We start from the raw sequence: 25,505 nt of genomic DNA, 5'->3' as shown, positions 1-25,505 counted from the left end.
CGTCCCGTCCCTCAGCACTGCGTCTCCTTGGTGTCGATCTGGTGTTGCCTCTGCAGCCGGAACATCAGCGCCTTCTCGCTGCGACTCACCGCGCTCGTCTCCGTCAGGTCCTCGAAGGAGCGCCGCCGCTGCTCCGAGCGCTGCGCCGGGCGGCCGAACGCCTCCTGCAGCGCCTCCTCGTCCAGGTGGGAGTCGAAGCTCGGGTCCTCCTGGATGGTGGCCATGCGGGGGGAGTCCAGAGGAGGAGGAGGAGGGGGAGGAGGGGGAGGAGGGGCCGCCACCGCAGGAGGAGGAGGAGGATGGTGAGGAGGAAGAGGAGGATGACAGCAGGAGTCTGGACCGGGGCCGAAGCCGAAGCCGGAGACCGGCGGCGTGCTGGTCTGCTGCGGACCGGACGGCTGGAAGCGCAGGTTGGTGGTCGGGAAGGTCGGAGGCTTGAAGATCCGGACGGACGCGGACTCCAGGCTGCTCAGGAGCTCGGCATTCTGGGAAAATGAACAGAGTCAGAGTCAGTTGAGTTTGATGTTGGGATGTCACGATTATAAATTTTCTTGGATAAATAATCACGGTAGTACGATTACCACGATTATTATGCATTAATTAATTTCACAACACTATATATGAATGTGTAAAATCAAATATAGTCAAAATATAACTACATTATTGATAATATACACAAAATATTTTAAGTATCTATTAATATAGGACCAATTATTACTCCCCCAGAGGAAGTATTTGAAATATTGAAGTCATTAATTGTCATCTATACCAAATGTTTGAGTTTATTTTAATAATTTTTTACATTTTATTATTACAAATGGCACACCGACATTTAAATTCCTACCAATTTAATGTTACGTGAGGTAAATGGACCAGTTTCTGTGCATTTACCTTTACTTTGGCGCTACATCTGCCGATACGGTTCCGACAATCTTTTTTGGAGAGTGACAGTATTTAGAAATCTTTACGATTGATTAATTGTGGCGTTTAATACCACGATTAATTGTGACAATAAGTAATCGTGACATCCCTAGTTTGATGGTTAAAGATGAACTCTCTGTGTCTCTAACCTCCTCTCCATGTGCGTTTGTTTTCAACAACGAAGCCGGTGAGAAATCAATCCATGGAGCGGTGGATAACGTTATTTATCATCTACCATGTTACCATGTGTATATCTGTGTAGTCTTATCTGTCATAAACAAGAGATTACGGGTTACGTTTGTGTGGCGGTGCCGCAGAGACGAGAGCTGGGACACCGGGTCGGAGGCTCTGATCTTACAAGGTTGGTTTTCAGCCAAGAGACGCTATAGGTGGAAGGCAGAGAGCCTCCATTCTCCCAGGTAATGATTCGTATCAGACATATTTCCTCCTTTTGCTGCAATTTCATTACATTAATTGTGAAAAACAAGTAATTGTGACATCCCTAAAATACACACAATCAGATACTCACACTGGGGAAGAACAGAGACTTTGTGGTTTGCTCGTATTGTTTATCCAGCTTCTTGTCCTGAGAGAAGAAGATAAAGAAACTTTATTAATCCTGAAGGAGGTTGTTCACAGAAGAAAAGACAAAAGACAAGAGTAAACTAAACTAATCTCTGCACATCTTATAAAATATATATTTAAATGACTGTCCACCTGATCTATACAGACTAAAGACAGGAAAGACTTTATCATCTTCAGATTCTGTCTGTAGCACCTTAATCCCTTAATACTCATGAAAATACAGTGGTAATACGTCTCTGTAACGCGTCAGTCAGACAGTGTGACTGACAGTGTGTAGTTTAGTTCCTGACAGAGACAGAACGGAGCGACTCACCACACAGTGGACCAGGATGCTGATAGGAACCCAGAAGAGCAGAGAGAACGCCACCACCGACCCCACGATGTTGTCGGCCAGAAACTTCCCAAACGTGTTGATGTCCAGTTTGTCGATGAAGTCCCACAGACGCTCCACCACGTCCTGCACCTGCTTCATGCACTTCCCCTGCAGGAGACACACACACACACACACACACACACACACACACAAGCTGTGTTTACACACATACACACACAAGCTTTGTTTACATGGAGCCAAATATTCAGATTAGATTCGGTTTAGAGTCCAAACTGAATGAAAATGCTCCATATAAACAGCTCAATCACAACAAACAAGCCCAAACCAAATCAAGTTTCATTCGGTTTCACAGAGGCAGAATAAACCTTTTCTTAAATCGATCAAAAGTATAAAACAATAAAATAAAATCATGTAAACAGTTGACCTGAAAGACTCATTCAGAAAGGATTCAATCAGAAAGAGGAAAAAGTCTCCATGTAAACCCACCTACACACACTCACATCCCGCTTGTCTTTAATGTGTTTTTTTTTTGGGGGGGGGGGGGGGGTTCCCCCTTTTACAAAGCATTTTATATAATAACACGTGAACATGGGGTGTTTTCTATTATAATAACACAAGGAAATAAATAATTAACCAAAAACTTAAACAAAAGAGGGGCTTTTCAGGGAAATATACCTTTCCAATGCTTTCAGATGTCTTCAAATTTGGAATGAGTGTGATGTCATACCATTCATCAACAGATGGTTTAAGCCATTTCTTTGTGATTACACCTAAACTCAGTTCCAAATAAATAGTTTTCACACTCATAGTAGTTGAGCTAGAAGTTTGTCTTCAATGTGTTTTAAAGCTGCTGTGTGTGTGTGTGTGTGTGTGTGTGTGTGTGTGTGTGTGTGTGTGTGTGTGTGTGTGTGTGTGTGTGTGTGTGTGTGTGTGTGTGTGTGTGTGTTTCCACTCACCGCTCCGTCACAGAAGCCCACGGTGCAGGGTTTCCCTTTACGCAGGAACAGGAAGTTGCCCGTCTTGTCCTGGTAGGGGGCGCAGATGCCGCTGGTGCTCCGGCAGCAGACTCTGCACGACGCGTTGGTTTCTATAGAGACGAGAGGGAACAGATACAAGACTGAGACGGATGCATCATCATCATCATCACCACCACCACCTTGGTCTCACGCCGGTGTGGTCGTTACCGTTGCAGGCGCAGGGCTGCAGCTTCAGGACGGCCTGACAGAAAGGAACGCACTCCCCGTCCAGACACTCGCCGCTGTCCAGACACGCCGTCTTATCGGGAGCGTTTTCAGGAGGAGGACACTCGCTGCTGTTTCCTGTCACAACACACATAACAACACACACACGTGTAGTTTTTTGGTTATTGTTAGATGATTTGATCAGATCTGATCCAAGAGCATTTGTTGTTGTGAGTCTGTCCCTCACACACCTTGTGCTTCTGAAAGTAAACTGTAAATTATCAGTCAACATGTTGTTGTCAAGGTAACATGAAAGGGGGTAGGTGCTGTTCCATTCATGTTTATAGTATCTGGACCCTCACAGACTCTCACACTCAGTCACTTTACAGCTGACAAAGAGAGAGGGAGTGATGCTGCCTGTCGCTCAGGTGGAGCTGTGACACAGCAGTGTGTTGATGCTGTGTGTGTGTGTGTGTGTGTGTGTGTGTGTGTGTGTGTGTGTGTGTGTGTGTGTGTGTGTGTGTGTGTGTGTGTGTGTGTGTGTGTGTGCGTGCGTGTGTGTGTGTGTGTGTGTGTGTGTGTGTGACAGTAACATCTCGGCAGACGACATGCTCTACACGGAGACGGACCTGGAGGACAGCATGGAGAAGATCGAGACCATCAACTTCCACGAGGTGAAGGAAGTGGCCGGCATCAAGTTCTGGTGTTACCACGCCGGACACGTGCTGGGCGCCGCCATGTTCATGATCGAGATCGCCGGCGTCAAGGTAACGGACGCTCACCGCCACTCACATGACTCAGCTGTTCAACCCTCTGTTGGTGTTTTGTTTTTTGCTTTTTTACTTTATTTTGCAAATAAATCGATGTACAAACCAATAAGGCAAATAGTAAACTTGTAAATATAAATAAATACAAAACATAAGATATAAGAGCATGAAATAAAATAAACAAACATCAAATAAACAAGACAAAGAAAAGAAAGTATGTACAGTAAAGTAAATAAATTAGAAAAATTAAACATTTCAATCAATAATCGATGTGACCAGATCAATAAACTGAGTCTGACAAACAGGAAATCAGAAGTAAGGCTTCTAAAACATGCAGCATCCCTTCAAAATAAAAGCATGGAAATACAAATCCTTTTAAAAAAAGAAACTGTTTTTAACACCGTGTTGTCCTGCACTTTATCGTCATCATGTCTAAATGGAAGCGCATATTGATAAGTAATTTCATCAACTCACAAAAAATATTTCCCAGAATGCACCTCTTCACCTAAACTTCATTATCACATAATATCACATTATGCAAATTATAAACATATGAATCGCAGTGATTCACTCTCTCTGCTGCGACAAAGAACAGATGTTATTATGATTTATTTATCTTAGTTGGAGCAGAAACAGTGAAGATTAAAACGCAGCTGTGTTTTGATTAAAAAGTGATTGATTGAAAATCCTAATCAATAATCACAGACTTCAGGCTCCAGAGTCAATTTCTCTTCATTTGATGAGCAAAATAAACTGTTTAAAGACGTCGCCTCGGGCTTTAAGTTGAAGGATGGTTTTATAATTTTAACATTTTGTTGAATAATCCAATTAATAATAAACAAATGTATACTTTTAGATCATTTTATTCATTTGTATGTTGTGTTAATCCTATATATGCTGGTGTTGATGTATAATTAATTCAAATATCATGACAAGGAGAGTTTGAAGGTGATCCGTGACTAAATCTGAAGTTAATTCCCATCTACTGATTACCTTGTTTTAACCAGTCAACAGGCCTCCTGAGGTGTGTGTATATTAACCTACACCTGAAATACACAGCATCATAAAATATGCATGCACTTAAACTTTTATATGAAATAACAGGGTATCCACGGGGTCTTAAAAGTCTAAAATTTGAAAATCTAAATTTTAGGCCTTAAAATGTCTTAAATTTGTTGAATTATTGTGTTCAAGTCTTAAATAATTTTAGACAGGTCTTAAATTTTCTTATGCCCACCATGGACGAGCATTTCACTCGCATTTGCCCCTAAAAAAAAATACATGTGTGAACCAGGAAAATCACAAAAAGAAAGAGCACAACCTGCGATTGGTCAAAAACTACAAATCCCACAATTCTCTGGCCTCAACAATAACAGTAGTTAGTGTAAGTAAGGGAGAGTGGAGCTGTCGGTGAAAAGAGGAAACAACGCCACGTCTGGTCCTGTTCTATGGCTGTTTTCGAAACCGCATACTACCGTACTGCCTACTACATACTGCGTTATATGTACTGTATACTGCATACTGAATGTGGGATTCAGTATGCTGCTTGAGCAGACCGACGCCGTTATCATCACAGTATGCAGTATACGAGTTTCCCAGAATGCATTTCACGGCAACCGGTAGCAGCAGCTGTAAACAGGCTAAAAGCTGTTTTATTTCTCGCTCTAGCGCTGTAATTATGTAACTTTATTAAGTTTTAATATTTTTTCATGCGAGAAAGTAACTGTTAAGACCCCAAATATACGGCCAGTTTATCCAAATGACGGCTGTTTAAAAGTTTTCTCCGATGTTTTTCGGAGAAGTGAAGCTCCGCAGCGACCGGGACATCACAGAGGCAGCAGCCGGTCTGCAGAGCTGCTCGGCCGGCCAGCACTACGACGTCATTCCGGAGGAGAAAACCATCGCTAATTAACTTACCCACAGGTTTTTAAAGGTTTACCACCGGCTGGTTAAATTATTTTTAGGAGAAAAATGTTGGTCTCAGTGATGAAATCTCAATTGTGGCAGTAGCATTAAGTTAGTTTGTTTGAATGTAAAGTGAAGCTTCTTGTGTGTAAGCAGCGCTGCCTCGGGGCTCTGGAGCCTGACGTTACGTACAGAAATCACCACATTTACAAAAAATAAATAAATATTTTACAATGAACCGATCAGTCTGCATGAAGTTTTATTTTATTAAACTATACGGTACACGGCTACACTACCGTCTTTGGTTACGCTCTGGTTACGGTTAGACGTCAGGGGAGCGTTGCATTGTGGGATACAGTAGGCGATGTAGACTGGTCAGATGCATACTGGAGATATTTTCCGAATCAGTACGACATCCGGGAACTTTTCGCATACTGCAGATTTTGCTTTTGTTCGCATACTGCATACTACATACTACATTTTGGCCAAATCAGTACGTACTAGCAGTATAGTATGTGGTTTCGAATACAGCCTATGTTGTTCGTTCACACCGTCACCGTTTATTCGTTACGTCCGCGGTGTAAAAGGCCGTGACGCAAAGACGCGATTAGGCGCGAGACGCGATTAGGCGCGCGACGCGGTAGACGCGACTTTTTTTTTTTGCGACGCAATACACCCGATTTGTTTTGTGCGACGGGACCTTCGCGTCTTCGTCTATTTCATCGTGTTTGGTGGGAAGACCCACAAGGGGCTTCCCACCAAACACGAGGAACGCTTTTTTTTTCGCTCGAGTTGTGACGCGCGACCAAACGCGAGATACGCGGTTTGACGCTCTTTTTGACTCGTGTCACAAAAAAATTCACGAGCCCGCCAACAACTTTTTTTTTTTTTCAAAGCAGGTTCAACTGGACTTAGTTATTTGTCTAGGAAGACGTTTCACCTCTCATCCAAGAGGCTTCATCAGTTCATGTAGCATCTGACCAGGCTGGGACTGGTCCAACTAACTGGTCTGGAGACTCAGTATAAGTCCAGTTGCTTTCGATTTAACCTCCTTTGAAATACTATGACCTGGACAAATGAGAATATGCACAGGCCTACAACAACATTTCTGCTCTCATCGACCATGGTTGAGGTCACAACGCTGCTCTGTAGCTGCTCTGGAAGTCCGAGACACTGAGGCCAAACGCCGCCGTCGCTTCTGATCCATGTCGGCGAGTTCCGGGCTGATGAGCTACAGAGACTTTAGAGTCAAAGGAGCAGTGCGTCGCTGTGTCGGACTGTTTGGATTTAATGAAGAAGCTGCACAGAGTCAGGTGAGCAGAAGCTGCCCCCCCCCCCCCCTCACCGTGGAGCCGCTGCTGTCTCACAGCCGCCACCGACCCCTAGAATAAAACACCACCGACCCCTAGCGTGACGCACAGTATACTGTTATGAGACACATTATGCATCCCAACTGTCTTTTTTTTTAGAGGATTTTTTTTTTTAACCAAGAATGCGAAAAATCATGATCCAGGGGCCAAAATTCGAAACAAATATATTTTTAATCATAATTCTCATTATTCTCCTGATGTCGGTTTAATGTAAACAGATTGAGCTGATACGCGAGAGTAATGTGACAGCGGGGCAGTGCTGCAGCTGCTGTGCTGTGATGGACCTGATCAGACTGGTGGTGGTCCACAGTCAATCAGTCCCAGATCCTCCACCGTCAGCAGATCCCCCGAAAGCCCCCGCAAATAATACATCGACAAGAAGTTAAGTGGCAAGTTGCACCTTTTCGTCGGCTTATTATTTGCGGATTTTTTTTTTTATAGCCTATATAACGTCACTGCAACATGCGGCTCTCAGTGCTTGTCGGTGTTGTGTCTATAAATTGTGAAATAACTTTTCCTCAATAGAAATATGAGACGTGGTCGATAGGTTTCATTCATCCATGTTTTGGCAGACAATACAAATAACCAATGATAATGAGATTTCCACCGCGTCGAACCAATCATGTGGCTGGAATAGAGCCAGTCAACAGTAACATGTGCATTTGTTTGGGTTGCTGCAGATGTGCACATCAGCTGACACCGCCAGAGAGAGACACATAACAGCCGCTTCAAGGAGACTAGCGGACTTTTTTTTTTTTTTAATAGCCTCTTCATTCATCTTGGGCGGGGGGCGGTGCGCCGTCTTATAATGTTACAGAAAACCCTGCATTATGTTTTTTACAACTCGTGTTCCTACACTATAGAGACAACTTGCTGTTGGCTCTATATTTCAAGAAACTTGTTTTCTGTTTAAAAGGCACAATTCACCCATCTTTTAACCGGGTAGTTACGTCTCCAGTCTGTCGAGCGGGCGAGCGCACAGCTGATGTGCTTCCATGACAACAGACGCACGGATTCAGTGTGGACAGAGAGCGTCAGATGTGACGCGATTGTCGGACGCTCGTTCGCGTCGCATCCAGTTAGGACACGGTGTGAGCAGCTACATCCACTGCGCTCTGGATCAGCTGATCGGTGCTCAGGTGACGTTAGATCTTCACTTTTTTAAACTCATACAAAGTGCAGCCAAACAGCAGGCTGAAGAGAGAGGACCAGCAGCAGCAGCAGCAGCTCTGACAGCTCCTCTGTGGCGCTGCAGACAGGCTGCAGGTGAGCTGGCCTGAGAGCAGAGTGCCGTCTCTTTTTTTTTTTTTTTTTTTAGCAGCCTTTGTTACAGATAGGCTACATGTCCATGTGCATGTGCATGAGAACTGATTTTGAATCGAAGAGACACCCAAATATTCACATCCTTCAGTCCAGGCTTTTGAAAAGAGAGTAGCCTATAAAATCAGCTTCATGTAGCAGTTTACTTTAAAATGGTTCGAATATATTGCTGCTGAATAAATCTGAAACATGTGATGTGCATTTTTTTGGGGGAAATATGGCTTCTGATATAATAGTCTGTAGACATCATCATCATTCAACGTTTTCACATGGTCTGGTGTTAATAAAGCAAACTAAAAATCGCAAAAAGAAAATCAAGAATCGGTTGAATCGAAAATCGATTTTGAATCGAATCGTGACCCTAAAAGTCGGAATCGAATCGTGAGCCACCCAAAGATTCACATCCCTAGTACAGAGACCTGCCACAGTGTCATGGTGCATTAATATAAACTTCAACCTCAGAGCTGTCAGTCCTCAGACTGTCCTGACTGTCCCTGAACATCACACAGGGATGCAAACAGCGCGCCGAAAAGCGAAACTCGCTTTTTTCATGACCAATTGACCCTTCGCCAACTCCTCCCACAAACGGCTATTGTCCAATCCTACGTTAGCAACCGTAACTATAGGCCTGGCAAGCTTTCCGCAGTGAGTCATTACGTTTGCTTTTGTGGACACATTTTGAGACTAGGACGAAAAACATTTGTTTGTAGAGAAGGATGTTGTTGCTGCTGCTGCTACTACGGCGGCGGCGGCGGCGGCAGAAGCAATATAGAGATGTTCAGATATGAGCGGACTTTTTTTTTCGACTTGAGCAAGTGTAGATATGGGGAAAACCATATGTTCACCTCCGAAATGACAGCTGTACTTTTAGGGCTTTTACCTGGGCTTTTAGGGCTTTTACCTGGGCTTTTAGGGCTTTTACCTGGGCTTTTAGGGCTTTTACCTGGGCTTTTAGGCGAGGGATCCTCCAGGCAGGGACTGCTTTCACTGACTGATACAGCGGTGGGAGAAAACAAAACAGCAGCGAAAACTGTATGTGGTTCACAATCGCCCAAAAACTTAGAGTTTGACAACGTTTCATGACCAGTGAGATGACCTAAGTCTTGGTGGGTTGATAGACGGTAAAATTACCGGTCCTTACTGCTGCTCTGTACATTGTCCAGTCGTGTCGTTGAACAGATGTTTTATCCTCCTGCGCGAGTCACGTCACTGAAAACTATGAATGATCTTTGTGATTTCTTCTCTCTATTATCTCAGAACAGTTTATCCAGAAATTTGCTGATATTTCCTTTGAAATCGATACCAAATACTGCCAGGAGCATGGCTGGGAGTGAAAGCTTGCCCGGCGTAGCAACAGTAACCAAGGGGGCGGGGCTTACGCGAAGGGTCAATTAGGTGACTTGTGTGAATCGTTCAGATCCGAAGAGTTTTTGTTTTGAGGGGGGGGGGGTCTCAGCGTCTCAGCTGGGGTCAGTAAAATGTTTTTCTAACAGGCTGACAGTGACAATCACGTGAGGCGAACTCATTCATGGTCTCTGATTATACTGATAACAGCCGACCTCCAATGTAGACGCGCGACATGCACCCACGTTACCCAAAGCGGTGACGCCGTTTTTTCCCCCCGTGCACGTCCGCGGCGCACAGCTCCACGGACGTGCACGGTTCCCTACGTTGCTGTGTCAGGCAGGTGTTTCCATGGAGCTCTGCCCCGTTTCAGAGGTGAAGGAAGCCCTGAGTGGAAAGACGTCGCCTCCGCCATGTAGAATGTGTTCAATTAAAGTGAAACTAACACATTATATAGGCCTATATGTCCATTACACACCGAATGGGATGTTAAATCCCATGTCTTTATTTCTTCAGTTTATTTTAATAGTAATAATTATGACTAACATTCAGTGAAGACCTAAAAATCAGTATCTCCAAAATTGAAATATTGCAATGGTTTTTATTTTTTTAAAGCATTTTTAATATAGAAATGTTGGCCTTCTGAAAACTGTCCATCTATATGCACTCAATACTTGGTTGGGGTTGAACTACTGGAAATTGACTTTTCTGTGATATTGTTAATGGTGAGCCCCCCCCCCCCGCCAGACAATACCTCTCTTTTTTGGTCCTGACCCGTTTGCATCCCTGTGTGTGTGTGTGTGTGTGTGTGTGTGTGTAGTTGTTGTACACAGGAGACTTCTCCCGTCAGGAGGACAGACACTTGATGGCGGCGGAGATCCCCAGCGTCAAACCAGACATCCTCATCACCGTGAGTGGAGCCGTTCAACCTGTTCAAACTTTATTTAAACACAGAGCACAGACACTTAACATTGAACCTGTGTGTGTTTGTGTGTGTGTGTGTGTGTGTGTGTGTGTTTGTTGTGTGTGTGTGTGTGTGTCAGGAGTCGACCTACGGGACTCACATCCACGAGAAGCGGGAGGAGCGAGAGGCTCGGTTCTGCAACACGGTCCACGACATCGTCAACAGAGAAGGTCGATGTCTGATCCCCGTGTTCGCTCTGGGCCGAGCGCAGGAGCTGCTGCTCATCCTCGGTGAGACCACGGCAACAACGACGCCATGACGACGCACGGCGACCTAAGAGTGGCGCTTTCCCTTCAGCTGAGGGAAAAATGAATTCAGGCTTCAAGTTTTATTTACAAGATTAAACTAAGGGACGTGTTTCTGTCTATGGATCACACAGAAACATTTTCATTCACCATACACACTCGTTAAAGCCCCAGTGTGTAACTTATTTGGCTTTTTAGTAGCAAAAATCTAATATTGCTTTCATAAATACGTATTTCACTGAAGTCGAATCACACCCGCATACAAATGAAAGCTTTCTCGTACCTTAGAATGAGTTGTTACAAGTCGTTACAAATACATGAGTGGGCGACGCACCGAACCGAGGCGGCCATGTTGCATCGTGACCGTAGGTAACCACGGAAACTCAGCAGAGCTGTGGGCTCGGCCTGTTAAAACTGTCACCACTGTGCAGGGCTGTTGTTAGGAATTCTGGGCCCCCTTAAAGAATACTAAAGTGGGCCCCTCCCCCTAACTTTTCCAGTTTTTTTTCTTAGACTACGTATGTATTATCATTTTTTATTCAGCCTAGTAGCCTACCTTGTTTTGATGCTAATGCAACATTACACTGCAAAAACCCAAGTATCTTACCAAGAATATTTGTCTTATTTCTAGTCAAAATGTAATTTCTAGTCAAAACAAATATCATTATACCTAAAATAAGACTCAGAATATTAAAAGTAGCTTGTTTTTAGACACTTTTTACTTCTTTCAAGCATATTTTCACTTGGAATAAGTAGAAAAAATCTGATAGTGGAACAAGTTTTTCTTCCTTATTACAAGCACAAAAAACTTGCTTTCACTGGCAGATTTTTCTACTTATTTCAAGTGAAAATTAGTTTGAAACAAGTGAAAATTATCTAAAAACAAGTTAATTTTTAGGTTATGAGTCTTATTTTAAGTGGAAAGAGATTAGTTTTGACTAGAAATGAGACATTTGGACAAGAAATAAGACAAATATTCTTGGAAAGATGTTGAGTTTTTACAGTGTACTATGAGTATTAGTCAGGGTCTTACACAGAATAAATCAGTCATACAAAGATTATTCTACTGGGGTTTTTTATGGGCCCCACTGGGCGCTGGGCCCCTAGAATTATCATCACCTTTCTCCCCTATACAACGGCCCTGCCACTGTGTAGTGTGAGGAAGGACGGACGCACTGGTGTTGCATTCAGGTGCAGTCAGGCAGACGGCCGTCGGCAAACCAACCGGATGTCATTTTACTCGACGAGAGAAAGACGGTAAAACGTGGGTCGGGTAAACAATACGACATCACCATGACAACATATTGCTACGCCTGTATTGTTTTGCCTCGTGCTGGCGGATCACTTGTTTACATAGACGCTTGTTTATCCTGTTACATGCAGCGTCTGTTGTCTGTCTGACGTCTGCCCGATTTCACCTGAATGCAACATAAAGAATACGTTCAGATATGCAACCGCACCGCTAGATGGGGGGAATTCCTACATACTATACCTTTAAAGAGGAACTATGCAAGATTTTTACCTTAAAGGGATAGTTCAACATTTTGGCAAATTGCTCCATTGCCATAATCCCTATAGTCATAGCAGTAGGTTCGTTAACTTTATTTGTGTGTGTGTGGACCAGACGAGTACTGGCAGAACCACCCGGAGCTCCACGACATCCCGATCTTCTACGCTTCGTCTCTGGCCAGGAAGTGCATGGCCGTGTACCAGACCTACATCAACGCCATGAACGACAAGATCCGCAAGGCCATCAACATCAACAACCCCTTCGTCTTCAAGCACATCAGCAACCTGAAGGTTTGTTTTGTTTTGTTTTTGTTTTTACTTTTCTGTCCTGTTTTATTGTGTTGTCAGGTTTGTTCTGTCCTTTGTTTTCTGTTTTGTCTGTTTTGGTCAGTGTATTGTCAGTGTATACGTTGTGTATGCTCAGGGTTGCAAAGGGGCGGAAAATTTCCAGTTTTTTATTCCAAATTGGAAAATATCCATGGGAATTATGGGAAATTATGGGAATTTATGGGGATTAACTGGAAATTTGGGGTAATTTAAACAAACTGTATCATATCCAAACATAAATGTAAATATTTTGTTTCGTCATAAGCAGACATCCATGCAAAATAACAATACAATTAAAAAACATGACATTTCCACAGATTTATTTGTGAGTAGAACTTTATCAAGTTTTAATTCTTGTATGAACAATCAGCTATTTTACTGAACAACAAAAACATGAATATTGAGTAAAATATTACTAATTGCTTATTAAGGGCCAACCTTCAATTTTGTAAATTTCGGATTTATTCCCGTTTATTCCCATAGAAAGTTTCCGTTATTACCCGATACCCGATATTTTGCAACCCTATGTATGCTATTGCCTGTTTCCATTGTCGTTGTCGTTTGTTTTCTGACGTGTGTGTGTGTGTGTGTGTGTGTGTGTGTGTGTGTCAGAGCATGGACCACTTCGACGACATCGGGCCCAGCGTGGTGATGGCGTCGCCCGGCATGATGCAGAGCGGTTTGTCCCGGGAGCTGTTTGAGAGCTGGTGCACGGACAAGAGGAACGGCGTCATCATCGCCGGCTACTGTGTGGAGGGGACGCTCGCCAAGGTGGGAAGGAATCGAACCTGCGACACCTCGGGTCCCTTCTGCAGTTTTTTTTAAATTTTTATTATCACCGGAAGTGAAACGTTTCCTCCACTGGTTTTAGAAATGTCAGGTCTGTGCTCACTTTTGGAGACAAGATAAGAACAACAGAGAGTGAGAGAGTGAAATAAAATAAACAATCACAGCAATAAATAAAAATAGACAATAACAGCTGTAAAATTAGTTTGTCTGCCCCAAATGCATCTTTCTTTATTCATAACTTCTCCTTTAATCGGTATCTTATAGTTTGGAGATAATAACTGCGATGGCAAGAACAGCAACACAAATAACTCTGACTGAGAACAGTGTAATTGCTGAAACAAAATCTTTTACAGTGTGTGTATCTGAATAAAAACCAGAAATAAGACTCTTATTTAAATTATATTATTGATCGGCATCGATAGATGTTCCCAGTATTGGATCAGTCCGGTCAGTTTTATTGATAATGTTGAGTTTAATGTGGCTACGTAACAAGAATCTGAATCTGTGACAGACGCCTGTGTTAACGACGTAGGACCGATCAGAAGAGTGTGTCGTGTTGCGTTCAAGTGCCGCTGGGATTTAATGAATTTTTAATAATATTTTTATATTATTTTAAATGATGAAACTTTTCACACAGGTTATTTAATGTACTGTGTGTGTGTGTGTATGTGTGTGTGTGTGTGTGTGTGTGTGTGTGTGTGTGTGTGTGTTGCAGCACATCATGACGGAGCCTGATGAGATTGCCACCATGTCGGGACAGAAGCTTCCTCTCAAGATGTCGGTCGACTACATCTCCTTCTCCGCTCACACCGACTACCAGCAGACCAGCGAGTTCATCCGGGCGCTCAAACCGCCGCACGTGGTAAAAACAACACACACAGACACACACACACACTATTTAAATCCACACTATTTAATTAAATCCACAAACCTTTGGGTTTAATGCGACACACTAACAGGCAAAAACACAGTTTTTTCATGCACTGATCAATTTTGAGATTTTGGGATATTTTTCTCTCAGAAAAGTGGAAAGAAATGGTAGAAAATCCACATTAAGGTTTTTTATTTTACTTCATTTTGTCTCTTTCATCAGTAGATTTCTCCTAAATTCACCAAAAGTTATGTCAGGTATCACTGTAAAGCTCCCTCTCTCTCCTGAACAATTATGTGGATCCAAAAACTGTCGTTTCCTCCGTATCCGCGACCAATCGTAAAAGTGCGATTCACATTAATGATCTATGGAATTTTACAGTACAAATCTTTAAAGGCCGTTTTCTCAAAATGAGTTTTTCCTCAGACTCTTGAGCTAGAAATCTCCACTTCAGCAGCACTTACAGACACCTAACCTTCCAGTTTGATTCCTGTCTATATTCTGAAGGTTTTTACAGAGGGGATTGTTGATATATCATTCACAGCCTGATTTATACAACATTTTATTCATAAAAACATGGCGATATTTGAATTTTTAGGGCTGGTGACAGTATTTTCTCATTTACAGAGTGATACAAAGACATATCCAAAATCCCCCCTGTAAAAACTTCTGACTCTGATATGTCAACAAAATAAAACAAGAATTTTGAAAGGTTCTTTATCCATTGTTCAGATTTCTGTTTTGGAAATGTATGCAAATTAGCGCATATTTCATCAGATATTGCCTCATTTACATATTTAAACATAAAACTTGACAAAACTTGTAATACAAAAAATATTTGTCTTAATGTGAGTGATAAACTTGGGAAGTTTCATGGTGATATCTGTTAGTTTAAATTTCTACCCTATTCACCTGTAGTGTCCCACCTTAATGCAGTTGGTTTGTGTGTATGTGTGTGTGTGTGCGTGTGTCCGTATGTGTGTGTCCGTGTGTGTGTGTGTGTGTGTGTGTGCGTGTGTCCGTATGTGTGTGTCCGTGTGTGTGTGTGTATGTGTGTGTGTGTGCGTGTGTCCGTATGTGTGTGTCCGTGTGTATGTGTGTGTGTGTGCGTGTGTCCGTATGTGTGTGTCTGTGTGTGTGTGTGTGTGTGTGCATGTGCAGATCCTGGTGCACGGCGAGCAGAACGAGATGGCCCGGCTGAAGGCGGCTCTGATCCGAGAGTACGAAGACAACGACGAGGTTCACATCGAAGTCCACAACCCGCGAAACACTGAAGCCGTGACGCTGAACTTCAGAGGAGAGAAACTGGCCAAGGTGTGTGTGTGTGTGTGTGTGTGTTGTTGTTGTGTTGTTGTATTGGTGTGGGCCGTGTTGTTAACTCCCAGCATGCTTTGCTCTGCTCCGCTGTGCTGTGCTGCAGGTGATGGGCGTGCTGGCGGATGAGAAGTGCTCTCAGGGTCAGAGAGTCTCTGGGATCCTGGTGAAGAGAAACTTCAGTTACCACATCCTGACGCCGTCCGACCTCTCCAGTCAGTCTGTGTGTGTGTGTGTGTGTGTGTCTGTGAGACTGTGTGTGTGTGTGTGTGTGTGTGTGTGTGTGTGTGTCTGTGAGACTGTGTGTGTGTGTGTGTGTGTGTGTATTGTCAAACACTTATTATAATTGATGAATGTTTAATGTTTTTGATCCGTCATCAAATGTTTCAAGCTGCTTCTGTCACAGAAAGTAAACCTCAACATCTGGACTGATTGGTTGGTTGGTTGGTTGATAGAAAGAAAGAAAGAAAGAAAGAAAGAAAGAAAGAAAGAAAGAAAGAAAGAAAGAAAGAAAGAGTGAAGGAAAGAAAGAAAAAGAGAGAAAGAGGTGGAAAGAAAGACAATAGCTGGGTTTCCATCCAAGTCGTATCGAATTTAAAAGCGGATTTTGTGAAAATGCGCAAAAAGCAAAGCGAATTTATGCCCGTTTCCATTCATTAGTGTTTTGCGATTAGGAGGAGTGCACCGTGAGATTACGTCATAAGAGAGCGTGAATGTATCCAACAGTTGACACTCAGCTGACACTCAACATCATGGACAATTTACGTACTTTCCGGACTATAGACGCACCTGTATAATCCGCACCAGCTACATTTTAAAAGAAAATACTGTACATATTATATAGGCCGCACTTTAATATAAGCTGCAGGTTTTCATGTTGTAACATGAGATATTTACACAGAAAGACAGTAGGAACTGTGACAGTCCGCTCGCTTTTCCGCTGTTTTGGTTATGCTCAATTCGCATAATCTGTTTCCATCACAAAAACTCGCATTTCCTTTATTCGATACGCTGACAAATCCACCCCCTCCAAGCGTATAAACTTTTATGCGCATTTACTGCCTTTATTCGAATTTCTGGCGTTTCCATTCAAGTATTTATGCGCATTTTCACAAAATGGAAAACCCAACTAATGAAAGATTGAAAGAAAATGCAAGAAAGGAAGACCAAGAAAATAATAATCAGAAGGAAAGAAACGAAGAAAAAAGAAAGAGGGAAGATAAAGAAAGAGAGAAAGAAAAGAAACAGGAAAAAAGGAAGATCAAGAAAGAAATAATCAAAAGGAAAGAAAATAGAGAGAAAGAAAAGAAACAAAAAGGGGCAAAGAAAGAAAAAGATAGTAGGAAGAAAAAAGAAAGAAGAAATACTTAGAAATACTTAAGAAAAAGAGAGGGAAGGAAATGAAAAAAAAGAGAGAAAGAGGAGGAAAGAAAGACAATGAAAAGAAGAAAAAAATAATCAAAATAATAATAAAGACAATGAAGGTAGAAAGAAAGGAAGATCAAGGAAGAAATAATCAAAAGGAAAGAAACAAAGAAAAAAAGAGAAACAAACAAACAAAAAAGGCAAAACAAGAAAAAGATAGTAGGAAGAAAAAAGACGGACAGAAAGAGAGAAGAAATAGAAAGAAAGACAAAAGGCTACAGAAGCAAAGAAGAGAGAGAAGTGACAAAAAAGTAAAGAAAGAGAAAGACATGAACATGAAGACGTGAAGAAAGTAGAGACATAATTGATGGAGTGACTAACAGACTCCTCCTTCTCCTCTTCTTCCACATTTTCCTCTTCCTCCTCCTCCTCCTCTCCTTCCTCCCCCTTCCTCCTCCTCCTCCTCCTCCTCCTCCTCTCCTCCTCCTCCTCCTCCTCCTCCTCCTCCTCCTCCTCCTCCTCCTCCTCCTCCTCCTCTTCCTCCTCCTCTCCTCCTCCTCCTCCTCCTCCTCCTCCTCCTCCTCCTCTCCTCCTCCTCCTCTTCCTCCTCCTCCTCCTCCTCCTCCTCCTCCTCCTCCTCCTCCTCCTCCTCTTCCTCTCCTCCTCCTCCTCCTCCTCCTCCTCTCCTCCTCCTCTCCTCCTCCTCCTACTCCTCTTCCTCCTCCTCCTCCTCCTCCTCCTCCTCCTCCTCCTCCTCCTCCTCCTCTCCTCCTCCTCCTCTTCCTCTCCTCCTCCTCCTCCTCCTCCTCCTCCTCCTCAGACTACACCGACCTCGCCATGGGAACGGTGAAGCAGACTCAGGCGATCCCGTTCACTGGACCGATCTCTCTGCTCGTCACGCAGCTGCGCAGCCTCGCAGGTGAGTTGGCTCCGCCCCCTTCGTCCTCTAACTCCTCCTCCTCCTCCTCCTGCAGTAGCATAGATATACCCCCAATTCCAATCCGCCCCCTAAAGCCCTGAACCCTCACTGACTAAAGTGACGTCAGCTGTAAGTGACAGAGTGTGAGAGTCTGTGAGGGTCCAGATGCTGTAAATATGAATGGAACAGCACTTACCCACTCTCACGACACGTTACCTTGACAACAACATGTTGTTGACTCCGGTCTTGGGCCGATAATTTACCGTAGGCCTACTTTCAACGCGCACAAGGTGTGTGAGGTGGACGGACTCAAAACAAAATGTTCCCGGATCAGATCTGATCAAATCATCATCAATAATCACAAACTGCACGTTAATACTGACAGTAAACTGCTTCTTTTCTTTTTTCTTTCTTTCTTTTTTTTGGTTGTTGCTCCTGTCCATTAACAATAAAGAGAGCGGCGGAGCTCTCTCTGACTACGTGTGGTAATTTACTTTTTTTTTTTTAACACTTGCGTTCCGACGGCATCTCATGTGTTTGACTTCACAACGCTATGAACTGTGGGTAATTCCCCTACCCCTAGGGTAAGGGGGCAGTAAGGGCTCATTCACTGACTCACTGACTTGATGATCTGACAGTGGAACAGCCCTCACACACTCACGGACTTCCCGTGAACGCGCCTCTAAGTCAGTGAGTCCGTGAGGGGTCGGCTTGGAATTGGGCCATAGTATATACTGGCCCAATTCCAATCCGACCCCTCACAGACTCACTGACTTAGAGGCGCGTTCACGGGAAGTCTGTGAGTGTGTGAGGGCTGTTCCGTTGTCAGATCATCAAGTCAGTGAGTCAGTGAATGAGCCCTTACTGCCCCCTTACCGTAAGTCAGCACCGATGCTGACTTTGGGTAGGGGAATTACCCACAGTTCATAGCGGTGTGAAGTCAAACCATAACACATGGGATGCCGTCGGAACGCAAGTGTTAAAAAAAAAAAGAAATTAACCCAAGTAGTCAGAGAGAGCTCCGCCAGTCTCTTTATTGTTAATGGACAGGAGCCAAAAAAAGGGAATTTGATTTTGATTATTGATGATGATTTGATCAGATCTGATCCAGGAATATTTTGTTTTGAGTCCGCCTCCCTCGCACACCCTATGCGTATTGAAAGTACAGTAAATTTATCGGTCCAAGGGTGGAGTTAAAAACATTTTGTTGTCAAGGTAACGTGTCGTGAGAGTGTGTAAGTGCTGTTCCATTCATGTTTACAGCATCTGGACCCTCACAGACTCTCACACTCTGTCACTTAGAGCTGACGTCACTTTAGTCAGTGAGGGTTCAGGGCCTGAGTCTTTAGGGGGCGGATTGGAATTGGGGGACTGACTAGATGCCGCGTTCTGCTTCTCAGCGTACGTCAACACGGCCGCCATCTTGGTCCGGGGTTCTGACCATAGACATAATATACATCTGACCAGCAGTCAGACCCTTGTAGAACACATTTCAGTGTGTTTATGCATGTGGGTGTGTGTCTGAGTATGTAAGTGTATGTTTAATACATTAAAAAAAAATTATAAAGATTTTTTGTTGTTGTTGTATCATAAACATATGTCTGACATTTATAATAAACCAAACGGCTTGAAAATCGGTTGAATATTTGGTGAGTTATGGCGATTTTAATGGTTAATAGACGTCTGCCTAGGAACGCGGCATCTAGTCAGTACATATATATATATATCTATGCTGCAGTAGAAGCTGTAACTTCCTGTTTCCTCTGTGTGTGTGTGTGTGTGTGTGTGTGTGTGTGTGTGTGTGTGTGTGTGTGTGTGTTTCAGGCGACGTGGAGCAGGTCGAGGGGACGGAGAAAATCACGGTGAAGATCTTTAAGAGCATCACGCTGGTTCACGAGGCCGGGATGGTCGTACTGGAGGTCGGACACTCGAACGCAACACGACACTTTTTACACTCATCATCCACCACATGTCGCCTGAAGTGGCTAAAACTCACCTGTTTATCAAAACTTTATTAACTCTGAGCACACGAACACGTCCGTTTTTATTTAAACCAGTTTAGAAACATTAAATATACAGTTTATGACATGGTTATGTAGCTGCAGTCAGGTTTTATTAAAGCTCAGTATTTGTTCTACATGTTTATTTCAAACTATTTTGTATATTTTATAATTTTATTTATGTTTTTAGACACAGATCTCACTCAGACCTGGTTACAGATACATTATTAGCCAGTTAATACATTCATTACACAGATATATACAATAATTATGACAATTTTTTATTTTTATCACACTTTTTCAAACACTACAAAAATCTCAACACAAATAAAACAGAGAAGAATGTAAAAACAACAGACAATTGAAGTAAAAAACTCGATAAACTAATTGATGCAGCAATAAAATTTATAAATCAATAAATAACTGAAATAAAATTATTAATAATGAAAATGTTCTCGTCTCAGTGGGTCGCCAACCCGCTCAACGACATGTACGCAGACGCCGTCACCACGGTGATCCTGGAGGTCCAGTCCAACCCCACCGCCCAGAAATGTCAGTGAACGCATCACGAGGGAATTTATTTTAATTTCACTGATGAACAGAAACTTTACTGACGCTTGTTTGTTTGTTTGTTTGTTTGTTTGTTTGTTTGTTTGTTTGTTTGTCTGTTTCAGTCCACGAGGGCAGGAAGGAAACGTTCGACATGGAGCTGTTCGTCGAGCGACTGGAGCTGATGCTGCAGTGAGTCTGAACGCCTGTAGCTACACCTCGAAAATGGTTTTAATGGTTAAAATATCGGACAAAACTGTAGAATCTGACACTTTTTAAGTTAAAATTAAACCTAATTGATCCAAATATAAGAGAATAAAACTTTTAAATGAAGATAAAGATTAAAGATTTTCTGTTTTCACCTGGTAAAATGTTTTTTTTTCTGTTTCAGCGACATGTTCGGGGACGACTGCGTGAATTTCAAAGACAGTAAAAGCCTGAGTGTGACGGTGGACGGAGTCACGGCGTGCATCGACCCAGAGACCAGAGTGAGTCCAGCTTCTGACATCTATTCTATACACGAACATTAAAGGGATAGTTCAATATTTTGGCAAATTCGCCTACAGTATAGGGTTGTCACGATACCAGAATTTCAGTAGTCGATAACCAATATCTGTGAATTTCCACGATTCTCGATACTAATTCGATACCACGATTAAAAAAACAAAAACAAAACAGAACCCATGTACTTTTAAATTCACTACTTTATTGAAAACTATTTCAACATCTTTTTGCACAGAATTTAATAGGGCTGCCCCCAAATAGTCGACCAAGCACTGGTCGACTAGAGCACTGGAAAAGAGAGTAACGACACCACCATTGACTCCCGTGGTAAGGGTTTTGCGCCCCGAGTGGCAGGATATGGGTATTGCAAAAGCGCCCAGAAAACTCATTCACTCCAATGTATGTGTGTTGCCTATGTGTTAATATTTATCTGTAAAGGGTCCTCAATGATGCTATTAAAGCAGATATCAGTGGAATGTTTTTGTTAATATAAGTCCTAAATAGTCCTATTTTCCGTCAGCAATCACTTACATGAAGTATTTCAGCCTAAACACGAGTCTCTCCGTCACTCTGCTCTGCTGTAAGCCGAGGAGAAAATTTTCCTTGTGGGATACAAGTGTTATCCAATGAGGGGAGAGAACGGCATGAAGGGCTGTGTGTGCAGCCAAGGGATGCGCGTGAATGTGGTGACGTAGCACGAGGACCAATTGATGCCTGACAAGGGCGGGGGCTGCTAACTCATGGTGCGTTCAATGAAACTCGTACTTTGTGTTTTTCCTTCCTGTGAAGTCATACCAGTTCGATCTGGTACGAGTTCACGGGTCGGAAGTTACGAGTGGCCGTTATAGGGAACTTTCACAGACAACAGGACGGTAAAAACACGAGCTACGGGTTACCTGGAACGCTACCAAGTCGTAGTTGTGACTTGAAGCTGTAACTTACGGTTTCAAAAGCCTGCCTTGAACACAGCATTAGCCGAAACGGCCCTGCCACTGATATCTGCTTTAACGTGGGTGATCTATAAATGTCCTTAAATTATTGAAAATACCACACTTGCTCATTCACCAACAATGCAGTTGTCAGTTCTTGGGCGCTTTTGCAACACCCATATTCCGCCATCAGGAGGCGCTTCCATTGGACCAATGCGTGTCGTTACTCACTTTTCCAGTGCTCTATGGTTGACCAAAAAAATCATTAGCCAACCAAAATTTCAATGGTCGATTGTTCGCAGGAAAAAAAACAAACATTTGGAGCCGTGTCTTGTTAAAATAATCAAAATCAATATGACTGAACTGTATATGAAAGGCTATAGGGCTTTTAATTTGAATGGCCAGATACAGGAAGTCGTGACATGATTAGTCGACTAATGACGACTATTGGTCGACCAAGGGAATTATGGTGATAGGAGAATTTGCCAAAATGTTGAACTATCCCTTTAACGTCTGGTTCATCATAATGGTATTTACAGGGTTCCTACGCAAGTATGGAAAGTATGGGAAAGTATGGAATTTGATTTTATACATTTCCAGGTCTGGAAAAGTATGGAAAATGGAAATTATTGTATGGAAATGATCTGGCTTAATACTTAATACTTATCTGGGTTTGGTCTTATTATATCTGAAGTTATCTGGGTTAATTATTTTTGTATGTGCTACCTATAGCTACAATCTCCTGGAAATAATTTGGTAACATAATGGCATAGGGGAGAGTGGGGTAATTTGTGCCATGGGGCCTGGGTTAAGTTGTGCCAGTGGCAGTGCTGTCTGTGTATAGGAGAAACATGGCAGTGGGCACGGATTCGCTTGAAACTTAACATGTGTGATGAGGGACCGCCCCTGAACACACCTGCCCAGTCTGGTTGTGCTCGTAGTCTGGTGGATGAACAAAACATGGCGTTTCTTTGTGCCACAGCCCCCAGCCTGCCTCAGGCCTCCACGACTACATGGGGACAAGCGAGGGCCCGATCATCGCCGCTTCTGGCTTTAATTTTGTATTGAATGTCTTGCTTTTATATAGCATTAACATTTGTGAGATTAAAATTATCTGTTTTACTTCAATTATCAATGGCACAATTTACCCTAGTGTATTCTCTCTAATGGCACAACTTACCCCGCACCGGGGGCAAGTTGTGCCAGATTTTTTTTTTTTTTTCTAAAGCTATATTTCTGAAACAGTTGATTTAAGATTCAAAGTGATTGTTCCCAGGGATGCACAACATCCTAAACTATATGTACATATATTAGTTGGGGGCATTATTATAATCCCCTTGCTTTAAAGGCAATTTAAGTAAAAATTGGCACTACTTACCCCGCTCTCCCCTACACATTCAGAATAATGAAAACAAATGATTAATTGCATGATTTGTTTATATAATGCACAACTATTTACTCAAATATCACAAATTATTTAAATTTTTTTACCGAGAAGTCTGGAAATTAGGGTCTGGAAAAAGTATGGAATTTGGAGATTTCAAATGTGTAGGAACCCTGGGTATAAATCAATACTCAATAATCAGCTGATAACACCATGATGACCTCTGACCTCTGACCTCTGACCCTCAGGCCGTGACCTGCGCGGACGACGACTCTCTGAGGGAGATGGTGGAAGTGGCCGTCCACCGTCTCTACGACGCCCTAAGCCCCGCCTTCACGCCACGCCCCCTCTGTGATGTCATCAGCAGCAGCAGCAGCAGCGCGTTGCCGTCGGTGATGTAGCGGTGGACGATGAACTGACGTTTCTCTGTCACACTCTCTTCAGTCCTCGTAGTATCGATCGATCGGCAATAATCGGTCGATAACGGACCGATGCAGATGTTCGTTCGTTCGTTCGTTCATTTCTTTGACTCGAGGACTTTTGAGTTTTTCCAGCTTCTTCGTTGGAAACTTGGTTCCAAAGGAATCGGCTTCAGGAGACGGACCACCAATACCTTTATTGATTGATTGTTTTTGTACTTGATTTGTCTATAAAACAAAAGTTTGAGTTCTTCACAAGGAAAATAAACATTTGTCCAGAGAGAGAGAGAGAGAGAGAGGGTCACTGAGTTTCTGTCCTCGAAGATAAAAAAGTGAGTTAGATTTAATGTGAGTGAAACAACGACATCATCAATACTGAAGATAATTTATCAATCATCTTGTTTTCTATGAAACAAAATTAAGGTTAAAATCATCAAAAATGTTCGTATTATTAAATAAAAGCAGAAAATTGTTGCATTTTAGAAACTGGAGGCAGAATTTTTTTTTTTAACTTTCATTAATTTAGATTTTCTACAATAATTTATCTGCAAAATATTTTAATTATTGATAAATAATTTAGAGTATTTTCTTTTTTACACTAACTTTAATATTTTTTGGCTACAGGTTTTATGTTTTTATGATGCAAGTCGATCTCATCTTGGTCTGAATATTGATATTTTTAGATTAAAGCAGAAGTAAGTGATATATTTGTGTTAACTCATTGAGTGCCAACCACGTAATTTCTCGTTTTTCGTTCCCATGCGTTGAGTGCCAAAAACGAAATTTTTCGTTTTTTGCTTTTTTTTTAAATTATGAAAATAGACAGTTTAATACACATTATATGTAAATTTGGGGACTCTACGACGAGGAGAACTGAAATAGATGACGATCAAAGTCACATGACAGCTCATGATCTGGAAGTTTTTATCATAACTCAGCTTCTGCAAACGGAGGTCTGCATGTGGATGCAGCAGCTGCTCCGCTGCTGCTCCGCTCTCACCCGCGAGGCTGCAGCAGCTGGGAGCTGAACCAGGAAGCTCTCAGCCCACTGTCCCGCCCGGTCTTCATCTGGAGCAACACCGTGTCCTCCCTAAAGTCCTCCCGCGGTAAAATCTGATGGTCTCTGGACCAAAGCAGACCGGCACCACCGACCCGTACCACAGAAGGACCACGACCACCGGCGGGACCGGTGTTCGCGAGCCGCTGTGGCCGACAGAGCCTCACGTTCCGCGGCGAGAGGCTGTGACACGGCACGGTGCGTCTGTGTTATTGCTGTTTAGTGGCGCCCCCCCCGCCCCCGATGGTGGTTTTGTGAATAGAACAACAATTGTTGTGTATATTTATCTTATACGAGCCCTTTGATCCAGAAATGCGAGTGTGAGAAGAGCGACAGACACAAACAGCGCACCTTTCATAAAAGACGCTCTATCTCCTTTTCTAGAAAAAAAGGAGGGATTTTGGTGAAACCCAGCCATGTTTAGCTTGACTTTTCTCAGGAACGGAGGCACGTAGAAACAAACGGTTTGTGGTCATTTGAAGGATAAAGTTAAACCTTTCAAATGAGCTACAGTATGTGTTGGTGGCAATAATATAGAATACACTATGGCTCTAAAATAAAAAGTCAAATATGGTCTAATTTGCCGGTACACTTGACTAAAACTTTGGAAAGGAGCGCGGCACTCAATGAGTT

The 25,505-nt window shown here is 42.8% G+C and overlaps 2 protein-coding genes across 2 annotated transcripts; one reads left to right on the top strand and one right to left on the bottom strand.

The window, feature by feature from the left end:
• LOC146960394 (disintegrin and metalloproteinase domain-containing protein 17-like) lies at positions 1-3,175 on the bottom strand. Its single transcript, XM_085772410.1, has 6 exons — positions 3,025-3,175; positions 2,797-2,927; positions 1,820-1,987; positions 1,451-1,507; positions 406-485; positions 1-294 (listed from the first exon to the last, which is right to left on the bottom strand). Exons 1-6 carry the CDS (start codon positions 3,173-3,175, stop codon positions 12-14), a joined length of 870 nt encoding a protein of 289 aa, XP_085628536.1. The 3' UTR covers positions 1-11.
• Positions 3,176-3,613: 438 nt separating this feature from the next.
• LOC146960393 (cleavage and polyadenylation specificity factor subunit 3-like) lies at positions 3,614-23,850 on the top strand. Its single transcript, XM_085772408.1, has 14 exons — positions 3,614-3,788; positions 10,548-10,637; positions 10,771-10,921; positions 12,561-12,736; positions 13,385-13,543; positions 14,277-14,423; positions 15,594-15,746; positions 15,853-15,961; positions 17,932-18,030; positions 19,855-19,949; positions 20,495-20,582; positions 20,705-20,771; positions 20,971-21,067; positions 23,645-23,850. The coding sequence occupies exons 1-14, from the start codon at positions 3,630-3,632 to the stop codon at positions 23,795-23,797; spliced, it is 1,743 nt and encodes a 580-aa protein (XP_085628534.1). The 5' UTR covers positions 3,614-3,629; the 3' UTR covers positions 23,798-23,850.
• Positions 23,851-25,505: the final 1,655 nt, after the last annotated feature.

Source organism: Trachurus japonicus, unplaced genomic scaffold (assembly GCF_045865225.1).
Source record: "Trachurus japonicus isolate A0001 unplaced genomic scaffold, Traja_1.0 AP030420.1".
NCBI classification, from domain to species: Eukaryota; Metazoa; Chordata; class Actinopteri; order Carangiformes; family Carangidae; genus Trachurus; species Trachurus japonicus.
Note: the sequence above shows the minus strand (reverse complement) of the source record. Positions and strands in the feature narration are given on the sequence as shown.